Source organism: Heteronotia binoei, chromosome 15 (genome assembly GCF_032191835.1).
Source record: "Heteronotia binoei isolate CCM8104 ecotype False Entrance Well chromosome 15, APGP_CSIRO_Hbin_v1, whole genome shotgun sequence".
Classification (NCBI taxonomy): Eukaryota; Metazoa; Chordata; class Lepidosauria; order Squamata; family Gekkonidae; genus Heteronotia; species Heteronotia binoei.
This window is the reverse complement of record NC_083237.1, coordinates 61,149,821-61,172,810: the sequence shown is the minus strand read 5'-3', so window position 1 is coordinate 61,172,810 and position 22,990 is coordinate 61,149,821. Positions and strand designations below refer to the sequence as shown.

General features: G+C 49.6%; 1 protein-coding gene across 2 annotated transcripts in view; it reads right to left on the bottom strand.

The window, feature by feature from the left end:
- Positions 1-3,329: 3,329 nt before the first annotated feature.
- The window catches only part of SLC25A39 (solute carrier family 25 member 39), a 52,911-nt gene continuing 33,250 nt past the window's right edge, over positions 3,330-22,990 (bottom strand). For both annotated transcript variants that reach the window (XM_060256082.1, XM_060256083.1), the window contains 8 exons: positions 19,874-19,983; positions 18,071-18,138; positions 15,263-15,387; positions 13,401-13,574; positions 12,744-12,853; positions 10,730-10,811; positions 5,862-5,939; positions 3,330-4,515 (listed from right to left, as the gene is read on the bottom strand). In XM_060256082.1, the coding sequence (XP_060112065.1) occupies positions 4,397-4,515; positions 5,862-5,939; positions 10,730-10,811; positions 12,744-12,853; positions 13,401-13,574; positions 15,263-15,387; positions 18,071-18,138; positions 19,874-19,983 (866 nt within the window). In that variant the 3' untranslated portion in view covers positions 3,330-4,396. The remainder of the gene's footprint in view (positions 4,516-5,861; positions 5,940-10,729; positions 10,812-12,743; positions 12,854-13,400; positions 13,575-15,262; positions 15,388-18,070; positions 18,139-19,873; positions 19,984-22,990) is intronic.

The following is a 22,990-nucleotide window of genomic DNA, read 5'->3' as shown; positions in this document are numbered from 1 at the left end:
TCTGTGTCATATAAGAACATAAGAGAAGCCATGTTGGATCAGGCCAGTGGCCCATCCAGTCCCAACACTCTGTGTCACACAGTGGCCAAAAAGAAATTATATACACGCACACTGTGGCTAATAGCCACTGATGCACCTCTGCTCCATATTTTTATCTAAAGCCCTTTAATCATTCTAGTTGCCCTTTTCTGGACTTTCTCCAATGCTATAATATCCTTTTTGAGGTGCGGCGACCAGAACTGCACACAGTACTCCAAATGAGACCACACCATCGATTTATACAGGGGCATTATGATACCGGCTGATTTGTTTTCAGTTCCCTTCCTAATAATTCCCAGCATGACGTTGGCCTTTTTTATTGCAAACGCACACTGTCTTGACATTTTCCCTGCCCATTCTATTTTGCACAGCAGCTGCAAGTTCTCGCCATCTCTTCGGCCTTTCGCTCAGATGCTATTCACACTTCCAGCAACAAGAACCGTGAATGGTGCTTTCCTTTCTCTCGGCACCCCCTTCCTGCAATGACCTTCTGCTCAGGTCATTCTTAAATTTGCAAGGAGCTGAAATGCTAAAGAGACATCTTTTTAAGTGGCTGCAGTACTGCAGTCCGAGCTCTCTGCTCACGACTTGAGTTTGATCCCGGTGGAAGCTGGGCTCAGGTAGCCGGCTGCAGGTTGACCCAGCCTTCCATCCTTCCAAGGTCGGTCAAATGAGTACCCAGCTTGCTGGGGGGGGGGGGAGTGAAGTGTAAATGGCTGGGGAAGGCAATGGTGAACCACCCCGTAAAAAGTCTGCTGTGAAAACATTCTGATGCGATGTCACCCGAGCCAGAAACGACTGGTGCTTGCAGTCTACTTCTAGTGGGTTTCAAAGTTGGCAGCCTGCCCATTCTCAGAGTTGTGTGCGGTTTTAGTGTGTGCGTGCATTGTGCAATAACTGGCTGACTTCTGCCCTAGAAGCCCCAATATGAAGTGAATTGGCTCAATAAAGGAAGTGGCCCTTTGCTTGCAAGACCTGAGCAAAGCTGTTAATGATTCATAGGGTTGCCATTTAAGTTGGAAGCTACCTGGTGGGCACTGATATCACACACATAGAGTATCGTTGCAGGACAACTATCCTGCGCAGAGAGGTGGATGGGCTTGTATTCATGAGGAAACCCAACAGGAATAGCCCTAAAACGGCAAAGTGAGAAAACAGGCACAAATTAATACTTTGCTGATGAAGCCCCAGCACCTTCCAGGCTCATGGTAACTACACTTGCATATAACCTTCAGGCACCCTTTGCAGGGGTGGGGAACATTTTTTTCTGCCAAGGGCCATTTGGATATTTATAACATCATTCGCGGGCCATATAAAATTATCAACTTAAAAAACAGTTCTCCGTGCCAAGGGAAAATGATTCAGGCTGGCAAACTAAATGCAAGTAATTGCTTTTCTATTTGAAGTCACGTGGGGAGAGCCTAATTTCACATATGCGCACACACCCTGGCCCACTGAGGGGGAGAGAAAGGGAAATGGGGAAGAAATAGTAATAAAGGGAAATAAAGGGGGAAGAGAAACAAACGAAGGAAGGGGAGGAAGAAAGGGGAATAAAGGGAAATAAAGAAATGGGGGGAAAGAGAAATAAAGGAATGAGAGGGAAACTTACCTGAACTGTGACAATGACTTTTCCAGGCCCCACAGCGATCCTGGCCAGCCAACGAGGCCGCAGCGCAGCTGAGACCTGCAATCCCTGCAGGCCAGCCGGGCCCGGGGGAGGCCACTGCAGTGTGGCTGGACCCCACAAACCTTGCTGTAAATGGCCCTCGGGTGGACGTTCCCCAACCCTGCTTTACAGGAAAGCAGGATTCCCCTAACTGCATTAAGCCTCTAAACCCCAGAGCCAGGAGGCAACAACAGGGGAAGGCCTCAGCTTCTATGCCGTTGTTGGCCTTCCAGAGGAACTGGTGGGGCACTGTGTGAGACAGGAGGATCGACTAGATGGACCACTAGTCTGATCCAGCAGGGTTCTTCTGATGCTCTTATGGCCTCGGCCTCTCTGCCCTGTTGTTGGCCCTTCAGAGGAACTGGTTGGCCATTGTGTGAGACAGGCGGCTGGACTAGATGGACCCTTGATCTGATCCAGCAGGGCTGTTCTGATGCTCTTCTGAAGGCCTCGGCCTCTCTGCCCTGTTGTTGGCCCTCTAGAGGAACTGGTTGGCCATGTGTGAGACAGGATGCTGGACTAGGTAAGACCACTGGCCTGATCCTTCCAGCAGGGTTCTTATGTTGACCTCGGCCTCTATGCCCTGTTGCTGGCTATCCAGAGGAACTGGTTGACCACTGTGGGAGACAGGATGCTGGACTAGATGGACCATTGGTGTGACCAATAACAGATTAAACCCTGTGGAGGCCCCTAGGCAGTCAAAATCTCAGGGGCCCCCTTGCAGATTGTCTCAGTCAGAGCACCCACCACACTGCCTGCAGCCCCCTTCTTAAAAGCCCCTTTGACAAAGCTGTGGGGGAGAAGCAGAAAGGAAAACTTGGCAACGACACCAGATGCAGCCGCACCAGGTAAATTGGGCAAAGAGAGGCTGCTCAGTTGCTGGCTGTGGGTGCAGGTTGGGAGGGCTGCAAGCATGAGGGGAAAAGCCATCCTGGGGCCACTAAAAGCAACCACTTTCCCATTGGTTGAGGCTCCTCCCTTGGGGAGGAAGAGAGCTTGCTTTGCCAGGCTCTCTCAATCGCACAGCAGAGCTACTGAGTCAAGCCTCTCTTCCTTCTATTATCTGAGGCGCCTCCCCCTCCTGGTCCCTTGGGGAAAGAAGGAAAGAGCCAGAGCTTCCTTTGACCAAAAAGCATGGGGGCCCATAGGCCAGTGCCGACTTGGCCTCATTGTTAATCCAGCCCTGGGTCTGACCCAGCAGGGCTCTTCTTGTGTTCTTAACGCAGGTTGCAAGGAGACAGAAGGAAAAGAAGATATTAGATTTATATCCCGCCCTCCACTCAGAGCGGCTTATAATCGCCTTTCCCTTCCTCCCCCACAACAGGCACCCTGTGAGGTGGGTGGGGCTGGAGAGGGCTCTCACAGCAGCTGCCCTTTCAAGGACAACCTCTGCCAGAAAACCCAAGGCCATTCCAGCAGCTGCAAGTGGAGGAGCGGGGAATCAAACCCGGTTCTCCCCGATAAGAGTCCGCGCACTTCACCATCACCCCAAACTGGCAGAGGAGACAGACAATCACGAGAGGTCAGACGCTTTCCAAAACATCTAGAAAGTTTTCTTTCATGCCCTGAACAAACAGAACACAAAATCAGAGCCCCTTTCTGGTCTGGTGGATTTCCAATGTTATTATGTTTTTTTAAAAAATTAACTTTATTTAAGAAATAAGAAGTTCGGGATCTCTTCCTCCGTGAGAACTAAGCAGCAGGCACATAAATTAACAGTGAGAAGGGTGCGCGTTGGCTGTCAAAAGGTGCTACTTGAAGTCTCTTGACATCATCCCAACTCTTGGGCCAGCTGAGATTTCACTCCTGCTTGAACAGAGAAGACAGGGTGGGAGGGAGGGAAGGAAAGAAGGAAGACAGAACAGAGTTTTCATGGGCCGATGCTCCTGATCGCCTAAGGCGTGAGGAATTCAAACTGTCCATCAGAGTAAAAAAGGGAAGCGGTAGAGAGAACAGGACGAAGAGGGTGGGGAGTATTCAATCCTGAGTATTCAAGCCAGTGTTTCTAACTGCAGCCCCGAAAAGTCCATTTTGGAGTTGCACCGTGAGTCGGTTGTGTATAGAGTGTGACAGGGAAAAAACAAACAAACCAGCAGGCACGCCAGCCGAGAAAACAAACAAACGCAAAATTAAGGCCAAGACAGACGTGTCCCTTTGGCTACGGCTAGATGTTTCTCTGAAGGCCCGCCATAAGAGGGAACTGTGTGTGCTCTCCGGTTCTGAAATGGCAAGGCTGCCCCCATCCTGCTTCCTCCTCTTCCTTTCACCTTCCACCTGAGGAAGTGAGGCGTGCCGCATCCTGTCAGGGCGCTGCAGCATCGGACTTGAGTCGAGTGTCTCATGGGAAAAGCTCCTCTTCTTCAGTGGGATAAAAGGAGGCCAGAAAAGGTACGGCGTCCGAAGGACTCCATTCGACCGCGTGATTCTAAGTTGAAGGGACCGGCTAAGGACGTTAAGATGATCCCTCCGACAGCCCGGAAAAGAGGAATGAAACTAATAAAAAGGCACCTACAAAGGTAAGTGTATGAGACGTTTTCCTGGGTCCGGCCTTCTCAACCTTGGCTGAGAATCAACTTTAGCCTCATCCAAAAACTTCACCTGCCGCTTGCTGAAAAACCCTCCCCCCCCCTCCAATCCATATGGGTTTTGGTCCTTTCCGAGGATGCCGTCGGAAGCTTTTCGTCCTGGAGCTCACAAGCTGCTGAGCTGCCGCTCCTGGTTCAGCTTCTGGAAAAAGGTCTTGCCGAATTCGTAGGTGCTGATCATGATGGCGCAGGCTGGGGCCACCTTGATGACACGAGGCAGGAAACCTGCAGGTTTGGTGGAAGGGTGGGGCGGGGGGGAGAAAGACAGATGTTTTAGGATCAAGGTTACGTCCACCCAGCTGTAGGTAACTGGAGCTTAAAACTCTAGCCCACGGGCTGAATCGGGCCCCCAGGGGGCTCCTATCAGGCCCCTGAGCAACCGTCTGGCTGTTTCTTTCTCCTTCCTTCTTTTGCTTCCTTCTGCATCACAGCTTGCATTGCCAGGCTTGCTCAATTGCACAGGAGTTACAGAACCTCTGCCTTTCCCATTGGTTGAGGCCTCCTCCCTTGGGGAGGAAGAGGAAGAGAGCTTGCTTTGCCAGGCTCTCTCAATCGCACAGCAGAGCTACTGAGTCAAGCCTCTCTTCCTTCTATTATCTGAGGCGCCTCCCCCTCCTGGTCCCTTGGGGAAAGAAGGAAAGAGCCAGAGCTTCCTTTGACCAATTCTCTGGATCCGGTGAGAGAGATGCAAAGAAAGCACTTTTAAGACCAACAAGTTCTAATGTTCTAATCATGGTTTTGCTTTTAAATCTTTCATTGAGTTTGTGTCATTTATGAAGTTTATCTCTCTGCTACCTGGCATTACATTTTATGACACACATTTATGTCCGATTCGGCCCCCATAACAAACGAGTTCCACACCCGTGCTCTAGATGGTTGGAGTTGGAGAAAAGGATGAATAAAAACCTCAATGTCTACTTCTCCTCCAGGAGCCGGGGACGGGAGGCCTGAAGAGTTCTTTGCCCAATCCAGCAAGGACGGTGAAGAGAGCTCAGAATACTGGCCGTCCTCTACTCGGAGAAAAGCTATGAGACTAAAAGGCAGCACAGACGCACCACCAGAAAGTGTGCCTGGAGCTCTCCTGATTTTTCCCTACTGTGAGGCCTTTTAAGGATGCAGAGAGGCTGGGAGCTCCGAGTCAACAGCCTGCCCCAAGTCAAAGAGTCTATTTTCAGCAGACGAGCACACAGGCATGTTCTGCATCTACTGGTGGAATACTGAATCTTCCACCAACGGCTTCATCGCACAACAGAAGAAGAAGAAATTGGATTTATATCCCGCCTTCTACTCTAAATCTCAGAGTGGTCACAATCTCCTTTACCTTCTCCCCGCCACAACAGACACCCTATGAGGTAGGTGGGGCTGAGAGAGCTCTCCCAGAAGCTGCCCTTTCAAGGACAGCTCTATGGCCAGCACCAGCTCAAGGGCTTCAAAGGTTTAGACTGCACACCACCCGCATAGAAGCTGGTAGGACCCAGCCGTGGTGCTGCACACTGAGATGGGGGGGGGGGGGGGGGGGCGGCAAAGTGCAAGGGGAAGGGAGGGGGCAAAAGGAATCAACCCCCAGTCACCTGCAAAGAGCCCGCGGGTGCCTGATTCTGCCCGGATCCGTCTCATGAGCAGCCAAGTGGAGGATTTGGAAGCTGTAACTGGGTGAGAAGACAAAGGGCAAGCAGTTACTTAAGCAGATCATTTATTTCCTGCTTCTCCTTCAGCACGGAAGAGGTTTCAGTCAGCACCTAACAAAGCAAAGTTTGATAATGGAACCTCTAAACGGTTCCGGAGATTAGTATACAGTTGGCAGTTCGATAAGATATGCTGGAACCCGCATAGACAATGTCTCTCGCTAAAGGGGACTTGAAGAAATCTCCCATAGAGAACATTGGAGGGAAATGCATTCATCCTGGCCAGCATAAAAGCTCTCCGATGTTGCAGATTATCTAGTTCAGATAAATATTTGGCCATTTTCCTGGCTGTCTGATCAAGTCCAAGTGAGCCAGGAGAGCAGGTATAAAATTGGACAGGACAGTTTATGAGATTCTAGATCTAAGATTCTCTATTTGATAAATCTAAAATTGTAAGATTCATCTGATAAAAACAGATCGTCAATTGCAATTCCCACGTGTTTGAGCTTCGACATGATTCCATCTTACCAAGCAGCATTATAAGGGTCTCTTTTTAGGTAGTTGAGCAAGCTAGCTGGTTCAGCCCTATAAAATATCCATAACCAAAATTTAAAAGTTAGAGGCCAAGCTTTTGTTTCAATCAGCGATTGGCCTGTTTCTGAACAGATTACAAAATAAGGAACACAGTTGGGGATTCCTAAAAGTTGTCGCAGAAATGCAGCCTGGATATTTTCTATTTTTTGATCCAGAGCATTAATCCACAGAGCGATACCATACAAAATTTGTGAGAGTGTTTTAGCATTAAAAGCTGATTGCAGCAGGCAAACATTGGTTACCTTTTTTAATAATAAAACTGTTTAATCTGAGATGAACAACAACTAGCTATATTTGTTATTCTGTCACGATGAACTCCCCATTTGAGATTGTAATTAAAGGTTATGCCCAAATATTGAAAGCATTTGGATTGCTCAATTTCCTGCTTGCCTATATACCATTTTTGTGGTCGCCAACTTTTAGAAAAAACCACAACCTTAATTTGGAATAGTTTATAGCAAGGGAGTTAAGCTGTCAGTAGTTGTTAAAAGCTTTCAGGTATCGCTGCAGGCCGATTCTTGTGCAGGAAAGTATCTCTGTATCATCAGCATACAATAATATTGGGACTGAGATCATTTAGCTTAGGTAGGTGCCCATCTATGGAACTAAGATATTGTGCCATATCATTTAAGAAAAGATTAAAAAGATGTGGGGCTAACACACATCCTTGTTTAACTCCTTTACAAACTGGTATTTTTTTAAGTTAGGTCTCCTATAGATGAGAATTTTACCTGGCAAGTTGTATTTGTATATTCTTTAATAGATTTAACAGATGGGGATCTATATTGAGATCCTTTAGTTTATTCCATAGTTTCTTTCTGTCCACAGAGTCGAATGCACTATAAAAGCTACATAGAGCTTCCCCTTTCTTGTATTCATGTATTTGTCAGCCAGAAAAGCCAATGTGACACAATGATCAATAGTAAAAACCTATTGCTATTTGGAAAAACCTATTTGCTCTAGGCCAATAATGTTTTCCGAATGTATCCAGTCTGTCAGCCGACGTTCTAAATGTTCAGCTCCACCCACCTCACAGAGTGCCTATTGTGGAGGAGAAGATATAGGAGAGTCCAGGGTCTCCTATATCTTCTCACTCCACAATAGGCACTCTGTGAGGTGGGTGATGAGAGGGCTCTCACAGCAGCTGCCCTTTCAAGGACAGACTCTGAGAGCAGCCTACAATCACCTTTACCTTCCTCCCCCACAACAGACACCCTGTGAGGTGGGTGGGGCTGAAAGGGCTCTCACAACAGCTGCCCTTTCAAGGACAACTCCTGTGAGAGCTATGGCTGACCCGAGGCCATTCCAGCAACTGCAAGTGGAGGAGTGGGGAATCAAACCCGGTTCTCCCAGATAAGAGTCCACACGCTTCATCACTACACCAAACTGGCTTTCAAGGACAACCCCTGCGAGAGCTCTGGCTGACCCAAGGCCATTCCAGCAGCTGCAAGGGGAGGAGTGGGGAATCAAACCCAGTTCTCCCAGACAAGAGAGCTATGGCTGACCCAAGGCCATTCCAGCAGCTGCAAGTGGAGGAGTTGGGAATCAAACCCGGTTCTCCCAGTTAAGAGAGCTCTGGGTGACCCAAGGCCATTCCAGCAGCTGCAAGTGGAGAAGTGGGGAATCAAACCCGGTTCTCCCAGACAAGAGAGCTATGGCTGACCCAAGGCCATTCCAGCAGCTGCAAGTGGAGGAGTGGGGGATCAAACTCGGTTCTCCCAGATAAGAGAGCTATGGCTGACCCAAGGCCCTTCCAGCAGCTGCATGTGGAAGAGTGGGGAATCAAACCCAGTTCTCCCAGATAAGAGTCCGTGCACTTAACCACTACACCAAACTGGTCTGTCAAAAAAAAAAAAAGAGGGCAATCTGAACTTTTGACAGCGCTCAACAAATTACCTCCATCAATTAATCGTTAGCCTATTAGGCCACTTTGAATTAGCCTTTGCATTGGTAAGATACCATTATCCTCTTTCATCAGAATAAATCTGTCCAGGCTTAAGTTTGCTTTCTCGTTAGCAAGCTCCTGTGAGGTTCTTCTGTCAATTGTTATTTTTTTCAAAGCTGCCTGTCATGACCTGTGCTGTGCTGAGACAGAGGCCTACTGGGCCTAGGGAGCCTGTGTCTCAGTGGAAAGGGGTAGCCTACAATCCCCAGAGTGCTTGGCGCTGGTTTCAGCCAATCAGTGTCCAAGTAGGGTCTGAGGAGAACTGTTTAAAAGCGCTCTCAGGAGACAAACACTGTTCTTTCCTCCTGAGAGCTCGACGAGGCAGGACAGCTGCTGTTAGGAAGAAAGTCCCTCACTCTGAGGGAGAGAGTGAGCAGGCCAAGGCCTGGGGCCTAACAGACAAGGGACACCTAAGTTCAGTCACGTTAGGGACTTTATTTCCCTTCACCCACGTTACTATAGTTTTAAAGCACCTTATCTTTCATTAATGCGGGAATTAATTTTATCCCTCTCTCTACTAAGCCTGGGGTCCCCAGCCTTTTTGAGTCTGTCGGCATGTTTCTAATTCTGACACGGCATGCTGAGTGCAGCAACAAAATGGCCACCGCAGGAGGTGGAGCCAGTCACAAAATGGTTGCCACAGCAACATTTTTTTGAAAAAAAAAATCTGCACAGTCAATCAAATCTCCAGTAGACTGCCTGGCCCCACCCACTTCCTTAAAACACTTAGCGGGCATGTTCCCTCTAAGCTGAATTAGTGTGAGCTAGCTCACAGTTTAGCTTCCCGCGCGTGCATTTTTGCCTCAGCTCAGAGAAATAGCCCCAGAGCAAAGTAATTTATGCAGCAACTCATAACTTTCATGCCAGTAGCTCACAAAATAGAATTTTTGCTCACAAGGCTTCACAACTTAGAGGGAGTACTGTTAGCGGGTGTCCAAAATGTTATCGGCGGGCAGCACAGCACCCACAAATACCATGCTGGGGGCCCCTGTACTAAGCATTGTGTTGCCTTACATCCATTTCTCAACCCTTTCCCACTAGAGTGAGATGGAGGCAAGTTCTGCCTCCATCTCTAGCACTGAATTCCTACCCCCTGCAAGAAGACCAACTCCTTTTCTATATGTGCACAAGATGGAACATGCCATGTCTGTTTGCCGCTACGCTAGACACGAAGCAGGCCTCGCCCTTTACCAGGGAGGACTAACTTGCCGTTTGCCCATCATGGATTAAATAGGAATACATGAGTGAAATTGCCCCATAGAGCTGAGTCGGCTATGCTGTGTGCTTGCATCTTTAATAACCATGAATTGGCTGGTACCAGGGATGCAACCCTGTAGGACGGGAAGCAGTTTCAGGTCTAGAAGGCACAAAAGAAATGGGGACACAGCCCAGTTGGGACGCACGGAGCTGGGAATGGCTGGAAGGGCCACATAAGCCACCTTGTATTTCCCCAAGACCAGAGCTGCCCTTTCCAGACTAGGAGCTACACCTTCATTGCCGCTTTCAGGCAAGGTACTCTGCTTCCTCTGGGTTTTGTTGCTTTTCTGCATTGCCTGTTACAGATCGCTTACCCCAATGCTCAGGCCTCATTTTGGGCAGGAACTCACAGGAACGGAGCTCTGGAACCTCTAAACTTTATTGTGCTCCCCCCCCCCAAAAAAAATGCTTCTGGGCTCCATTGTTCAAACCCCTTGTAAGAACTTGGCTGAACTCTAAGATTGGACAAACTTTCTAGTATTTTCCCCCACAAAAAATGAGAAAAGAACCAAAACATATCAAGCAGACAGACGGAAACCTCCCCTCATGCCCCTGTGCCCACAGAGGAGAAAGTAATTTAAAAAGTATGATGGGAGTAAGGTTTGATTATGAGAATTATCATTCAAGAAGCACTTTAGGGTAGATGCTGAGGTGATATAAATTAGTCCACCTTCCCGTGATGTCAGGCGTCTGTGGCATATGCAAATGAGTTGTGCTAATGAGCTCTGGCACCTCTTTCCACGTAACCCCTGCCAATGCTGACCAAAACCAATCCAGCCAACAGGTTAGACTCTATTAGTTTTCCTGCTTGATCCTGGCCTATTCTGCCCTCCTCATGCCAGCCCTCAACCCACCTGACTTTTCTCCATCTGCTCCCGCGAGCCATTTTGGAGGTCAGAGAGGCTCCCACTTCCCCTCTTTCGCCAGGGGAAAAGCAGCTCAGATCCACTCCACTGACTACTGCCCAGGCTTTCAATAGTCGCCTCCTTCCCCCTGGTTTCTTGTTCTACTTTCTTACCTTGGAACGTCTCCATGTTGCCCAGCTCGATCTGTCGCTGGGTTTTGACCACATCGAAGGGCAGCGTCAGGACGGCGGCCACCTGGGGGAGAGGAGGGGTTGTCAGGCATCCCCGCCATTGGCTGCAACCGCCAGCGACGGATGACACTGATTCGTTCGGGCGGGAAGGGAAAAAAGCATCACACTCCTTGCCCGTCAGGCACAGCAGCTTAGGACTAGAATGTAACCCAAACTCGTAAGCGTTCAGTTAATGCTGACAGGCGACGGCTTTAGATTGGACAACAGGAAGTGCAATGAGAAATTAAATTGTGGGATTGACTGCTAGTGGACGTAGAGATAGCCACGGGCACAAAACAGGACCATAGCCAGGATTTCATGTTTGGTGGGGCCCACAGCAAGACTTGTTGGTTGGGGGAGCCAGGCTCTTAGCACTGTAAGAAGAAGATATTGGATTTATATCCCGCCCTCCACTCCGAAGAGTCTCAGAGCAGCTCACAATCTCCTTTCCCTTCCCCACCCCTACAACAGACACCCTGTGAGGTAGATGAAGATATTGGATTTATATCCCGCCCTCCACTCCGAAGAGTCTCAGAGCGGCTCACAATCTCCTTTACCTTCCTCCCCCACAACAGACACCCTGTGAGGTAGATGAAGATATTGGATTTATATCCCGCCCTCCACTCCGAAGAGTCTCAGAGTGGCTCACAATCTCCTTTACCTTCCTCCCCCACAACAGACTCCCTGTGAGGTAGATGAAGATATTGGATTTATATCCCGCCCTCCACTCCGAAGAGTCTCAGAGCGGCTCACAATCTCCTTTCCCTTCCCCCCCCCACAAGAGACACCCTGTGAGGTAGATGAAGATATTGGATTTATATCCCACCCTCCACTCCGAAGAGTCTCAGAGCGGCTCACAATCTCCTTTCCCTTCCTCCCCCACAACAGACACCCTGTGAGGTAGATGAAGATATTGGATTTATATCCCGCCCTCCACTCCAAAGAGTCTCAGAGTGGCTCACAATCTCCTTTCCCTTCCTCCCCCACAACAGACACCCTGTGAGGTGGGTGGGGCTGGAGAGGGCTCTCACAGCAGCTGCCCTTTCAAGGACAACCTCTGCCAGAGCTATGGCTGACCCAAGGCCATGCTAGCAGGTGCAAGTGGAGGAGTGGGGAATCAAACCCGGTTCTCCCAGATAAGAGTCCGCACACTTAACCACTACACCAAACTGGCTCTCAAGTTTGGCAGCTGTAAGCTGCCTTGAGTTCCACAAGCTAACCCCCCTGGGCAGTCACAGCAGCTCTGCTCCTTCACTCCTTTCTTATGTGCTCCTCTCTCAGAGAGACAGAGACCTCTCGACTCTCCCCTACTCCCACTTTGCTCTGCACGCTGTGTTAGGGAAGGGAAGAGAAAAAGGCAAAAAGACCAGCAGCAATGATGCTACTTCTTCAGAGCGGTGGTGAGGAAAAGAGACAGATTGGGGGCCCTCCAGTGGAGGGGCCATACAGTTGGAAGGGGTGTGTGTGAAAGGATGGGCCTTCCCCTCAGGCCCCACTGTAGCTACAGGCCTGCTGGGAAGGGCAAAGACTCCAAACATTGATGATAGTTGGCAGGGGTGGAATTCTAGCAGGAGCTCCTTTGCATATTAGGCTACACACCCCTGACGCAGCCAGTCCTTCTGGAGCTTACAGCAGGCCCCGTACTAAGAGCCCTGTAAGCTCCAGGAGGATTGGCTACATCAGGGGTGTGTGGCCTAATATGCAAAGGAGTTCCTGCTACAAAAAAAGCCCTGAGTGTAACACAAGAGTCATAGCTTTTGCCACACAGCTTGGCGTTCTACAGCAGAACAGGCAGAAAAAACGGGGAAATTGGACAGTTTTCGTGGTTGACAGGATGCCAAAATTGGGCTGACCTCGAAGGCTCCCTTTGTCAGAATTATGAGACTGGAAGCCCTGGCTACGTTCCTCATTTCAGAGACTCTCTCAAGGCCCTACGGAAAGCCTGTAAAGCTCTCACCATGCCCGAAATGCCACCCGCTGCAAAGCTGACCATGAAGGTGGCCTCCTTGAGGCGGAACTGGCCGCACAGCCAGGCTTTCAGCAGCTCATAGTTGTACCAGTACAGAGCTGTGGAGAAAGAAGAGACAGAGATAAGTCAGAAAAACAAGGGGACGCCAGAGAACAGAAGCTCGCTGTGTTTCCTTTGGGCAGTGGGGAAAATGTCATCACTTGCTAGGTTTGCTGCTCTTCTAACCCAGGGACACCTACGAACTACACCAGGGGTGGCCAAACTTGCCTAACGTAAGTTCCCCTGCGCAAGCACCAGTTGTCTCCAGCTCTGGGGTGACGTCACGTCATGTTTTCACGGCAGACTTTTTACGGGGTGGTTTGCCATTGCCTTCCCCAGTCATCTACGCTTTACCTCTAACAATCTGGGGACTCATTTTACAGACCTCAGAAGGATGGAAGGCTGAGTCGACCTTGAGCCGGCTACCTGAACCCAGCTCCCGCCGAGATCGAACTTCGGTCGTGAGCAGAGCTTAAATCTTCATTGCTCTAGGACAGAGCATGCCCAGTTCTTTCCACCACTCTGCCATGTGATACGTTCAAACACACCCTAAAGCCTCTTTTCCAGTACTAGGTGAGCCCTCCCTTTGCCTCATCGCATCCATACCAGAGAAGGGGACATCCCGCAACACCGTGGGCCCCCAGCCCCTCCACAGAGAGAGCCAGCCGTCCTGGGCCACAGCCGACTGAATGCAGACACGCAGCTCTTGGTAGCTCAGCTGGCGAGACTGCATCTTTGTCCGGATGAGTTCCAAGGGGCTGATAACTGTCACTGCACCCACTAGGGAAGAAAGAGAGAGGAGGGACAGTGTTCAAAATGTGCATCAAAAGCCTCACATGTGCATCAAAATTCTCACAGTGACCCTGTGAGGTAGGCCTGTGTCCACATAATTTTGAGGACAGAGCTCATTCTGAGAGATGGTCATTTCCTGGAGGTGAAAGCCGACTGGGTTTTCTTGGCTCGCAGATCAAACTCTGCTGCCACTCTGTGACTTTTTACTTCTTCAAATGCCTCTGCCTTGCCTTTCCTTGTAGCTCAAGGCAGCTTATGAACACACAGAGTTAAAATATTAGAATTCAAAATGACCTCTGGCCGGTTGGCTGATGCCTTTTTCCCCGTACAAGAAAATCTCAACATGGAGAGAAGAGGCTAGAAAGCCCGTTTTCAGAGCATTCAGCGTCTGCTGCATAACACTGGCCCCGGGATGAGAGACAAATGCTCCCAACGCAAAGGCTGGTGGAAACACAAACTCAATGCGGTCAACTAGAATAGAGCAAGTCTCCAGTAGCACCATAAAGTCTAACAAAATTTAGAGCTTTCGTGAGTCACGCATTCCCTGCCACAAATCCATCCACCCACTACGGGACTCTTGCTCTTTTCTGCTGTTACAGCCGGACTAACACTGCTTGACCTCTGCTGTCCAGCCAATCTCTTCTGTCCACTAGGAGCACATGAAACACCCCCTCTCAAGTCTTGCCATATGAACCCACGAAGCTGCCTTCTACTAAATCAGACCTTGGGTCCATCAAAGTCAGTCTTGTCTACTCAGAGTGGCAGCAGCTCTCCAGCGTCTCCAGCTGAGGTTTTTCACATCTACTTGCCTGGACCCTTTTTAGTTGGAGATGCCGGGGATTGAACCTGGAACCTTTCTGCTTAGCAAGCAGATGCTCTACCACTGAGCCACCGTCCCTCCCCTTAAGACATATGAACAAATGAAGCTGCCTTCTACTGAATCAGACTCTTGGTCCATCCAAGTCAGTATTGTCTACTCAGACTGGCAGCAGCTCTCCAGGGTCTCCAGCGGAGGTTTTTCACACCTATTTGCTTGGGCCCTTTTTAGTTGAAGATGCTGGGGATTGAACCTGGGACCTTCTGCTTACCAAGCAGATGCTCTACCACTGAGCCACCGTCCCTCCCCTGACTGGCAGTGGCTCTCCAGTTGAGGTTTTTCACACCTACTTGCCTGGACCCTTTTTAGTTGGAGATGCTGGGGATTGAACCTGGGACCTTCTGCTTACCAAGCAGATGCTCTACCACTAAGCCACCGTCCCTCCCTTGACTGGCAGTGGCTCTCCAGGGTCTCAAGCTGAGGTTTTTCACACCTACTTGCCTGGACCCTTTTTAGTTGGAGATGCCAGGGATCGAACCTGGGACCTTCTGCTTACTGAGCAGATGTTCCACCACTGAGCCACCGTCCCTTCCCTGACTGGCAGCGGCTCTCCAGGGTCTCCAGCTGAGGTTTTTCACGCCTACTTGCCTGGAGCCTTTTTAGTTGGAGATGCCGGGGATTGAACCTGAGACCTTCCACTTACCGAGCAGATGCTCTACCACTGAGCCACTGTTTCTCAAACACCAAGCCATAAACACCAATTCATTCTTTATGGGAGAGGACCATTTAAAAACAAACGAATGAACAGGATGAACCATTTTGACACAGCAGACTGACCCAAGAGGGAAGAGATACTCACGCCGAGCGACTGCTCCAGCCACCAGGGGGATATAGCGCCCCTGGCTGCCCACCCTGGCATGCAAGAAGTCCCGCAGTTGATCGTAACCAGTGAAGTAGATCACTGTGGCGGGGACAGCCATCACCCTGTGGAGAGATCACGACCATCAGGCACTCAGAAAGCACTTACGCGTGTGAGCAATCCAGACCCAATTATTTCGCACACTGGTGTGCTGCAACCAGATACACTAAGTCCATCAAGAATTTGGATTGCCGAAATCTGAATTTTGCAACAGGGCAAAATGAAATGCTAGAAAAGCTGGTGAAAGACACCAGAGGTCTCTCTTAAAAGCCGCCCACTTTCCTTCCTACTCTTTATCAGAACTGCCCTACAGACTTCAGTGATTCATTCCACAAAAATCAGAAACATAGAAGCAGGGATGTCAAACATGCAGCTCAGGGGTGGAATCAGGCACTGAGAAGGCTCCTATCAGGCCCCTGAGCAACTAGCTGTCATCTGCTTCCTTCTCCCTCTCTCCTGCTTCCTTCTGCATCATGGAGGTACCTACAGTTGCTTGAGGGCCTAATAGGAGCCCTCCGGGGGCCTGATTCAGCCTCCAGGCAGCATGTTTGGCACCAATGCTCTAGTTGGCATAGATGGGAGATCACCATGGAAGTCCAGGGTCGCTATGTGGAGGCAGGCAATGGCTAACCTCCTCTGTTCATCTCTTGCAATGATGCTCTGTATTCTTGGTGCTGGGGGGGGGGCTTCTAGTGTCCTGATGGCACCTGGGTTTTTGGGCCACTGTGTGACACAGAGTGTTGGGCCACTGCCTGATCCAACATGGCTTCTCTTGTGTGACACAGAGTGTTGGACTGGACGGGCCATTGGCCTGATCCAGCAGGGCTTCTCTTATGTTCTTATGTGACACAGAGTGTTGGACTGGATGGGCCACTGGCCTGATCCAACATGGCTTCTCTTCTGTTCTTCTGTGACACAGAGTGTTGGACTGGATGGGCCATTGGCCTGATCCAGCAGGGCTTCTCTTATGTGACACACAGTGTTGACCTGGATGGGCCATTGGCCTGATCCAACATGGCTTCTCTTATGTGACACAGAGTGTTGACCTGGATGGGCCATTGGCCTGATCCAACATGGCTTCTCTTATGTTCTTATGAGACACAGAGTGTTGGACTGGATGGGCCACTGGCCTGATCCAACAGGGCTTCTCTTATGTTCTTATGAGACACAGAGTGTTGGACTGGATGGGCCACTGGCCTGATCCAACATGGCTTCTCTTATGTTCTTCTGTGACACAGAGTGTTGGACTGGATGGGCCATTGGCCTGATCCAGCAGGGCTTCTCTTATGTTCTTATGTGACACAGAGTGTTGGACTGGATGGGCCACTGGCCTGATCCAACATGGCTTCTCTTATGTTCTTCTGTGACACAGAGTGTTGGACTGGATGGGCCATTGGCCTGATCCAGCAGGGCTTCTCTTATGTTCTTATGTGACACAGAGTGTTGGACTGGAGGGGCCACTGGCCTGATCCAGCAGGGCTTCTCTTATGTTCTTATGTGACACAGAGTGTTGGACTGGAGGGGCCACTGGCCTGATCCAACATGGCTTCTCTTATGTTCTTATGTGACACAGAGTGTTGGACTGGATGGGCCACTGGCCTGATCCAACATGGCTTCTCTTATGTGACACAGAGTGTTGGACTGGATGGGCCATTGGCCTGATCCAGCAGGGCTTCTCTTATGTTCTTATGTGACACAGAGTGTTGGACTGGAGGGGCCACTGGCCTGATCCAACATGGCTTCTCTTATGTTCTTCTGTGACACAGAGTGTTGGACTGGATGGGCCATTGGCCTGATCCAACATGGCTTCTCTTATGTTCTTATGTGACACAGAGTGTTGGACTGGATGGGCCACTGGCCTGATCCAACATTGCTTCTCTTCTGTTCTTATGTGACACAGAGTGTTGGACTGCATGGGCCATTGGCCTGATCCAACATGGCTTCTCTTATGTTCTTATGTGACACAGAGTGTTGGACTGGATGGGCCATTGGCCTGATCCAACATTGCTTCTCTTCTGTTCTTATGTGACACAGAGTGTTGGACTGGATGGGCCACTGGCCTGATCCAACATGGCTTCTCTTATGTTCTTCTGTGACACAGAGTGTTGGACTGGATGGGCCATTGGCCTGATCCAGCAGGGCTTCTCTTATGTTCTTATGTGACACAGAGTGTTGGACTGGATGGGCCACTGGCCTGATCCAACATGGCTTCTCTTCTGTTCTTATGTGACACAGCGTGTTGGACTGGATGGGCCATTGGTCTGATCCAACCTGGCTTCTCTTATCTTCTTCTGTGACACAGAGTGTTGGACTGGATGGGCCGTTGGCCTGATCCAACATGGCTTCTCTTATATTCTTCTGTGACACAGAGTGTTGGACTGGATGGGCCATTGGCCTGATCCAATATGGCTTCTCTTATGTTCTTATGTGACATAGAGTGTTGGACTGGATGGGCTGTTGGCCTGATCCAACATGGCTTCTCTCATGTTCTTATGCTTTGAAAACACTAAGTTTATTGATGGATTCAATTTATAAATCCCCTCCTTCCGGGGGGGCTCCGGGGCAGAGTACAACATTTGCCAACACATCACTACATTTAATTAACAGCAAAAACAGTACAACGTGAAAACTCATTAAGGTAGGGATTTTGCCCAGCAAGGCTTCTAGATTGTAACTTGACAGCAAAAATTAAATAAGAGCAACTGGTGATACGATGGACAACCTGGCAAAAGAGTGCGATAGACTCACAGAGTGGGTGGCAGGCCGCTCCACAAGGATCGGATGCCCTCGTAGCGTATGATCTTCACAAAAGCATCCTGAGGGAAGACAAATGTGGCAGAACAGTTCAAGAGAGAGGCGCGTAGTAGGCCGAACATTCTCAAGTACCCCCTCCTGTTTTATTTCAGCCCTCCCAGAGACTCGACTGCCTCATCCCAGTGATATCTTCAGGGAGAAAGGGGAATCTTATCTGGGGAATGAATGAAGATTGCCCTCTAAATGTCCAACTCCGCCCTAACATTGCCATGCCAAACCATTCTGAGACGCTTCTCCCTCCAAATGGGCTTTTAATTATATAATGGCAACAGGAAACTCACACTTGGTATCCTGAAGGGAGAAAAACAGCAGAACGGAGAAGGGCGTGGAGCAGGCAAAGAAGGATTAAATCACCCACAGGGCGTGGAACAGGCAAAGAAGGATTAAATCACCCACCCCCCATATTAGATGGTGTCATGATCCTGAGCCTAGTAAGGCCTACAGGCTCCAAGAGAAGCCTGCCTTGGAGTTATACTGAAAAGTCTACATTTCCCAGGATCGCCTCTGTTTTGCACCACCTTTACTCTGGGTATGCGCATGTGTGTGTGTGTATACAGAGCCGGTTTGGTGTAGTGGTTAAGTGTGAGGACTCTTATCTGGGAGAACCGGGTTTGATTCCCCATTCCTCCACTTGCACCTGCTGGAATGGCCTTGGGTCAGCCATAGCTCTGGCAGAGGTTGTCCTTGAAAGGGCAGCTGCTGTGAGAGCCCTCTCCAGCCCCACCCACCTCACAGGGTGTCTGTTGTGGGGGAGGAAGGGAAAGGAGATTGTGAGCTGCTCTGAGACTCTTCGGAGTGGAGGGCGGGATATAAATCCAATATCTTCATCTACCTCACAGGGTGTCTGTTGTGGGGGAGGAAGGGAAAGGAGATTGTGAGCTGCTCTGAGACTCTTCAGAGTGGAAGGTGGGATATAAATCCAATATCTTCTTCTTCTTCTTCTGCAGCAGGAACTCCTTCCCTGATGTAGCCAATCCTCCAAGAGCTTCCAGGGCTCTAAGTACGGGGTCTACTGTAAGCTCCAGGATAAGCATCAGGGGTGTGTGCCCTAATATACAAAGGAGTTCTTGCTACCAAAAAACCCCCAATAGGTGGGAAAATAAAACTTATAGTGCAAGTTTTATTTTCCCACCTGTTGCTTCAGCACTGTAAATAAACTGCTCAGTTGGAAAGGAGGGAAATTGAGAGTGTAAATCTTGGTTATGAGCTTTAACAATATGTGTAATAGTAGGAGTCAGGAATTTTGTGTAAGAGGCGATGGGTTTGTTTTTATGTTTTATGTTTTTGTTTGTATTAAGCTGGTCGGAGGACCGTGAATAAAGAACTACTTACTGCCATTGTTGTTTAACTGCCTGGGTCCTCAAGTCTCCATGGTCATGGTTAAAAAGATTTTACTACAAGGAATATATAGGGGTGGGGTGGGTGGTCTGGGCCCGCCCCATGCAGACCCTTCACCAGAGTGGTGGCAGCCACCAGCAGGCATTCTTGGTCCCCTGCTGTGTGACAGGACCACAATAAGGAGCTTTCTCCCCCACCCTGTCCTACATAGGGGGAGACAGCTGAAGCTTCCATGACCTTCCCCACGGCTCCGCCACACAACCCATGAAAGCTAAAAGCCAGAGAAAGTGGGCCAGTTTACGGCTCACTCCCCAATTACGAAGCCCCAAGGCCCCCCGGCCGCCATAGGAGCTGACCATGCAAAAGCCACCAGGTCCCCCGTCAGAGTCAGGACTTTACCAAGGTTCCCGAGAAACGGGTGGGGGTCTTGTACCACGCCGTACAGCTGTTCCCGTTCTGGCACACGTACAGGTGATCCATGAGGCCGTTGCAGTAAAGGAAGCATTTCCCTGTTGGAGATGGGGGTGGGGGAGACAAAACGGAACGATCCTTAGCAGGGAGAGAGGAGCTGCGCTATTAGGAATGAGACATCCTTAATTGTCAATCGGACTCCATTTCAGGGCACCCTGCTCTCGAGCTCCCACCCTTCGATACCACCTTCGCAAGTACAAGACGTGCAATCCTGTATACCTCCTAAAGCAGCTGCCCGGCACAGAACAGAGTATCCAGAACAAAATTCAATACTAAGTGAACCACGGTCTCAAAGTTTCTAGGCCTTAATTGCAAACACCAAGCGCTGCCTCAAAAGGTCAGGGGTGCAAGCAGAGGAGTTACCTATTTACTTAAAACAGTTACTAGATGCCTTTCTTCTTACTGAGTTCAAGGCAACTTGCAACATAGAGAGAATACATAAAAAAACAGAAAAACAGAAAATTTAAAATCACAATTCAGGACTGCGGCTAAACGTAACCAAATTCTGTCCTAAACAAAACTGTCTTCGTCTGCCTCCTAAAGACTGAAAGAGAGAGAGCCAGGCGCTTCTCCCTGGGAAGTTTGTTCCGTAATCATGGGGCTGCCACAGAGAAGGCCCTCTCTTGCGTACCCACCGAACGAGCTTCTTTGATTGACAGGACAGTCAGGAGGGCCTCTCCTTGTGCTCAGTTAATAAGAACATAAGAGAAGCCATGTTGGATCAGGCCAATGGCCCATCCAGTCCAACACTGTGTATTACACAGTGGCCAAAATACACACACACACACACACACTGTGGCTAATAGCCACTGATGGACCTCTGCTCCATATTTTTATCCAATCCCCTCTTGAAGCTGGCTGTGCTTGTAGCCGCCACCACCTCCTGTGGCAGTGAATTCCACATGTTAATCACCCTTTGGGAGAAGAAGTACTTCCTTTTATCCGTTTTAACCCGACTGCTCTGCAATTTCATTGAATGCCCACGAGTTCTTGTATTGTGAGAAAGGGAGAAAAGTACTTTTCTCTGCTTTCTCCATCCCATGCATAATCTTGTAAACCTTTATCATGTCACCCCGCAGTCGACGTTTCTCCAAGCTAAAGAGCCCCAAGCGTTTTAACTTTTCTTCATAGGGAAAGTGTTCCAAAACTTTAATTATTCTAGTTGCCCTTTTCTGGACTTTTTCCAATGCTATAATATCCTTTTTGAGGTGCGGTTTCCAGAATTGTACACAGTATTCCAAATGAGACCGCACCATTGATTTATACAGGAGCGTTATGATACTGGCTGATTTGTTTTCAATTCCCTTCCTAATAATTCCCAGCTTGGCGTTGGCCTTTTTCTAAAGGTAAAGGTAGTCTCCTGTGCAAGCACTAGTCATTTCCAACTCTGGGGTGATATTGCATTATGACGTTTATTTAGCAGACTTCTTGTTATGAGATGTTTTGCCATTGCCTCCCCCAGTCATCTACACTTTCCCCCCAGCAAGGTGGGTACTCATTTGACCAACCTCGGAAGGATGGACGGCTGAGTCAACCTTGAGCCGGCTACCTGAACCCAGCTTCTGCCAGGATTGAACAGGTCATGAACAGAGCTTGGACTGCACTACCGCAGCTTTACCACTCTGTCTTGTAAGGATTAAGTTTCCACATTTTTGCCCTCATCCAGCCCATTACGAGCAAAGGTTCACAACCAGTGTTCCCTCTAAGCTGAGTGTGTGTGAGCTAGCTCACAGTTTTTTAGCTTCCAGCTCACACATTTTTGAGCGTTTTCGCACTTACCTTAAGCCGGAGCGACGTCCCTCTTCACCGCGCAGCGTCTGCACGGTTTTTGCACTAATTGCTCCGCAGCACCTGGAAGAGCCGCAAAGTCCCGCGGCTTTTGGGTCGCAAATGTAAACCGCCAAAAACCAGTTTACATTTGCGACGCAAAAGCCGCGGGACTTTGCGGCTCTTCCAGGTGCTGTGGAGCAATTAGTGCAAAAACCGTGCAGACGCTGCGCGGTGAAGAGGGACGTCGCTCCGGCTTAAGGTCAGTGCGAAAACGCCCATAGTCTCAGTTCAGGAAAAATAGCCCCAGGGCAAACTAACTGATGCAGCAGCTCACAACTTTAATGCCAGTCGCTCACAACTTTACTACCGATAACTTACAGAGTAGAATTTTTGCTCACAAGACTCTGCAGCTTAGATGGGACAATGTTCACAATGTCAACAGCATTCTTCGAATTAGATGGGGAAAAAGAGGCAGAGCTGGGTATCGTCCACACATCGGTGTCACTGCAGCCCGTATCTCCTGACGGCCTCTTCCCAGCGGCTTCACTAAATAGCAGGGGGGATAAGATTGAACCCTGAGGACCCGCATAGGTCAACGGTCATGGGGCAGAGCAGGAATTCCCCAGCACCATCCTCTGAGACCGCCTCCCCCAGGCCTGAACCACCATTGACCTCCGGTGTCAGAAGGTGGCTCAGTAGAGTACTATGGTTGATAGAATCGAAGGCTGCCGAGAGATCCAGCGGAACCAGTAGGATCACATTCCCCCTCTGCCTAGTTCTCAGAAAAGGTCATCAACCAAAGCAGTCTCTGTCTCAAATTATTGCCTGAAGTCAGCTTGAAAAGGGTCCAGAAAATCAGTGTCTTCCAAGAGCCCCTGGAGCTGAGAAGCCACCACCTGCTCAAGAACTTTGCCCAGTGGTTAAGTGTGTGGACTCTTATCTGGGAGAACCGGGTTTGATTCCCCACTCCTCCACTTGCACCTGCTGGCATGGCCTTGGGTCAGCCATAGCTCTGGCAGAGGTTGTCCTTGAAAGGGCAGCTGCTGTGAGAGCCCTCTCCAGCCCCACCCACCTCACAGGGTGTCTGTTGTGGGGGAGGAAGGGGAAGGAGATTGTGAGCCGCTCTGAGACTCTTCGGAGTGGAGGGCGGGATATAAATCCAATATCTTCATCTACCTCACAGGGTGTCTGTTGTGGGGGAGGAAGGGAAAGGACATTGTGAGCCGCTCTGAGACTCTTCGGAGTGGAGGGCGGGATATAAATCCAATATCTTCA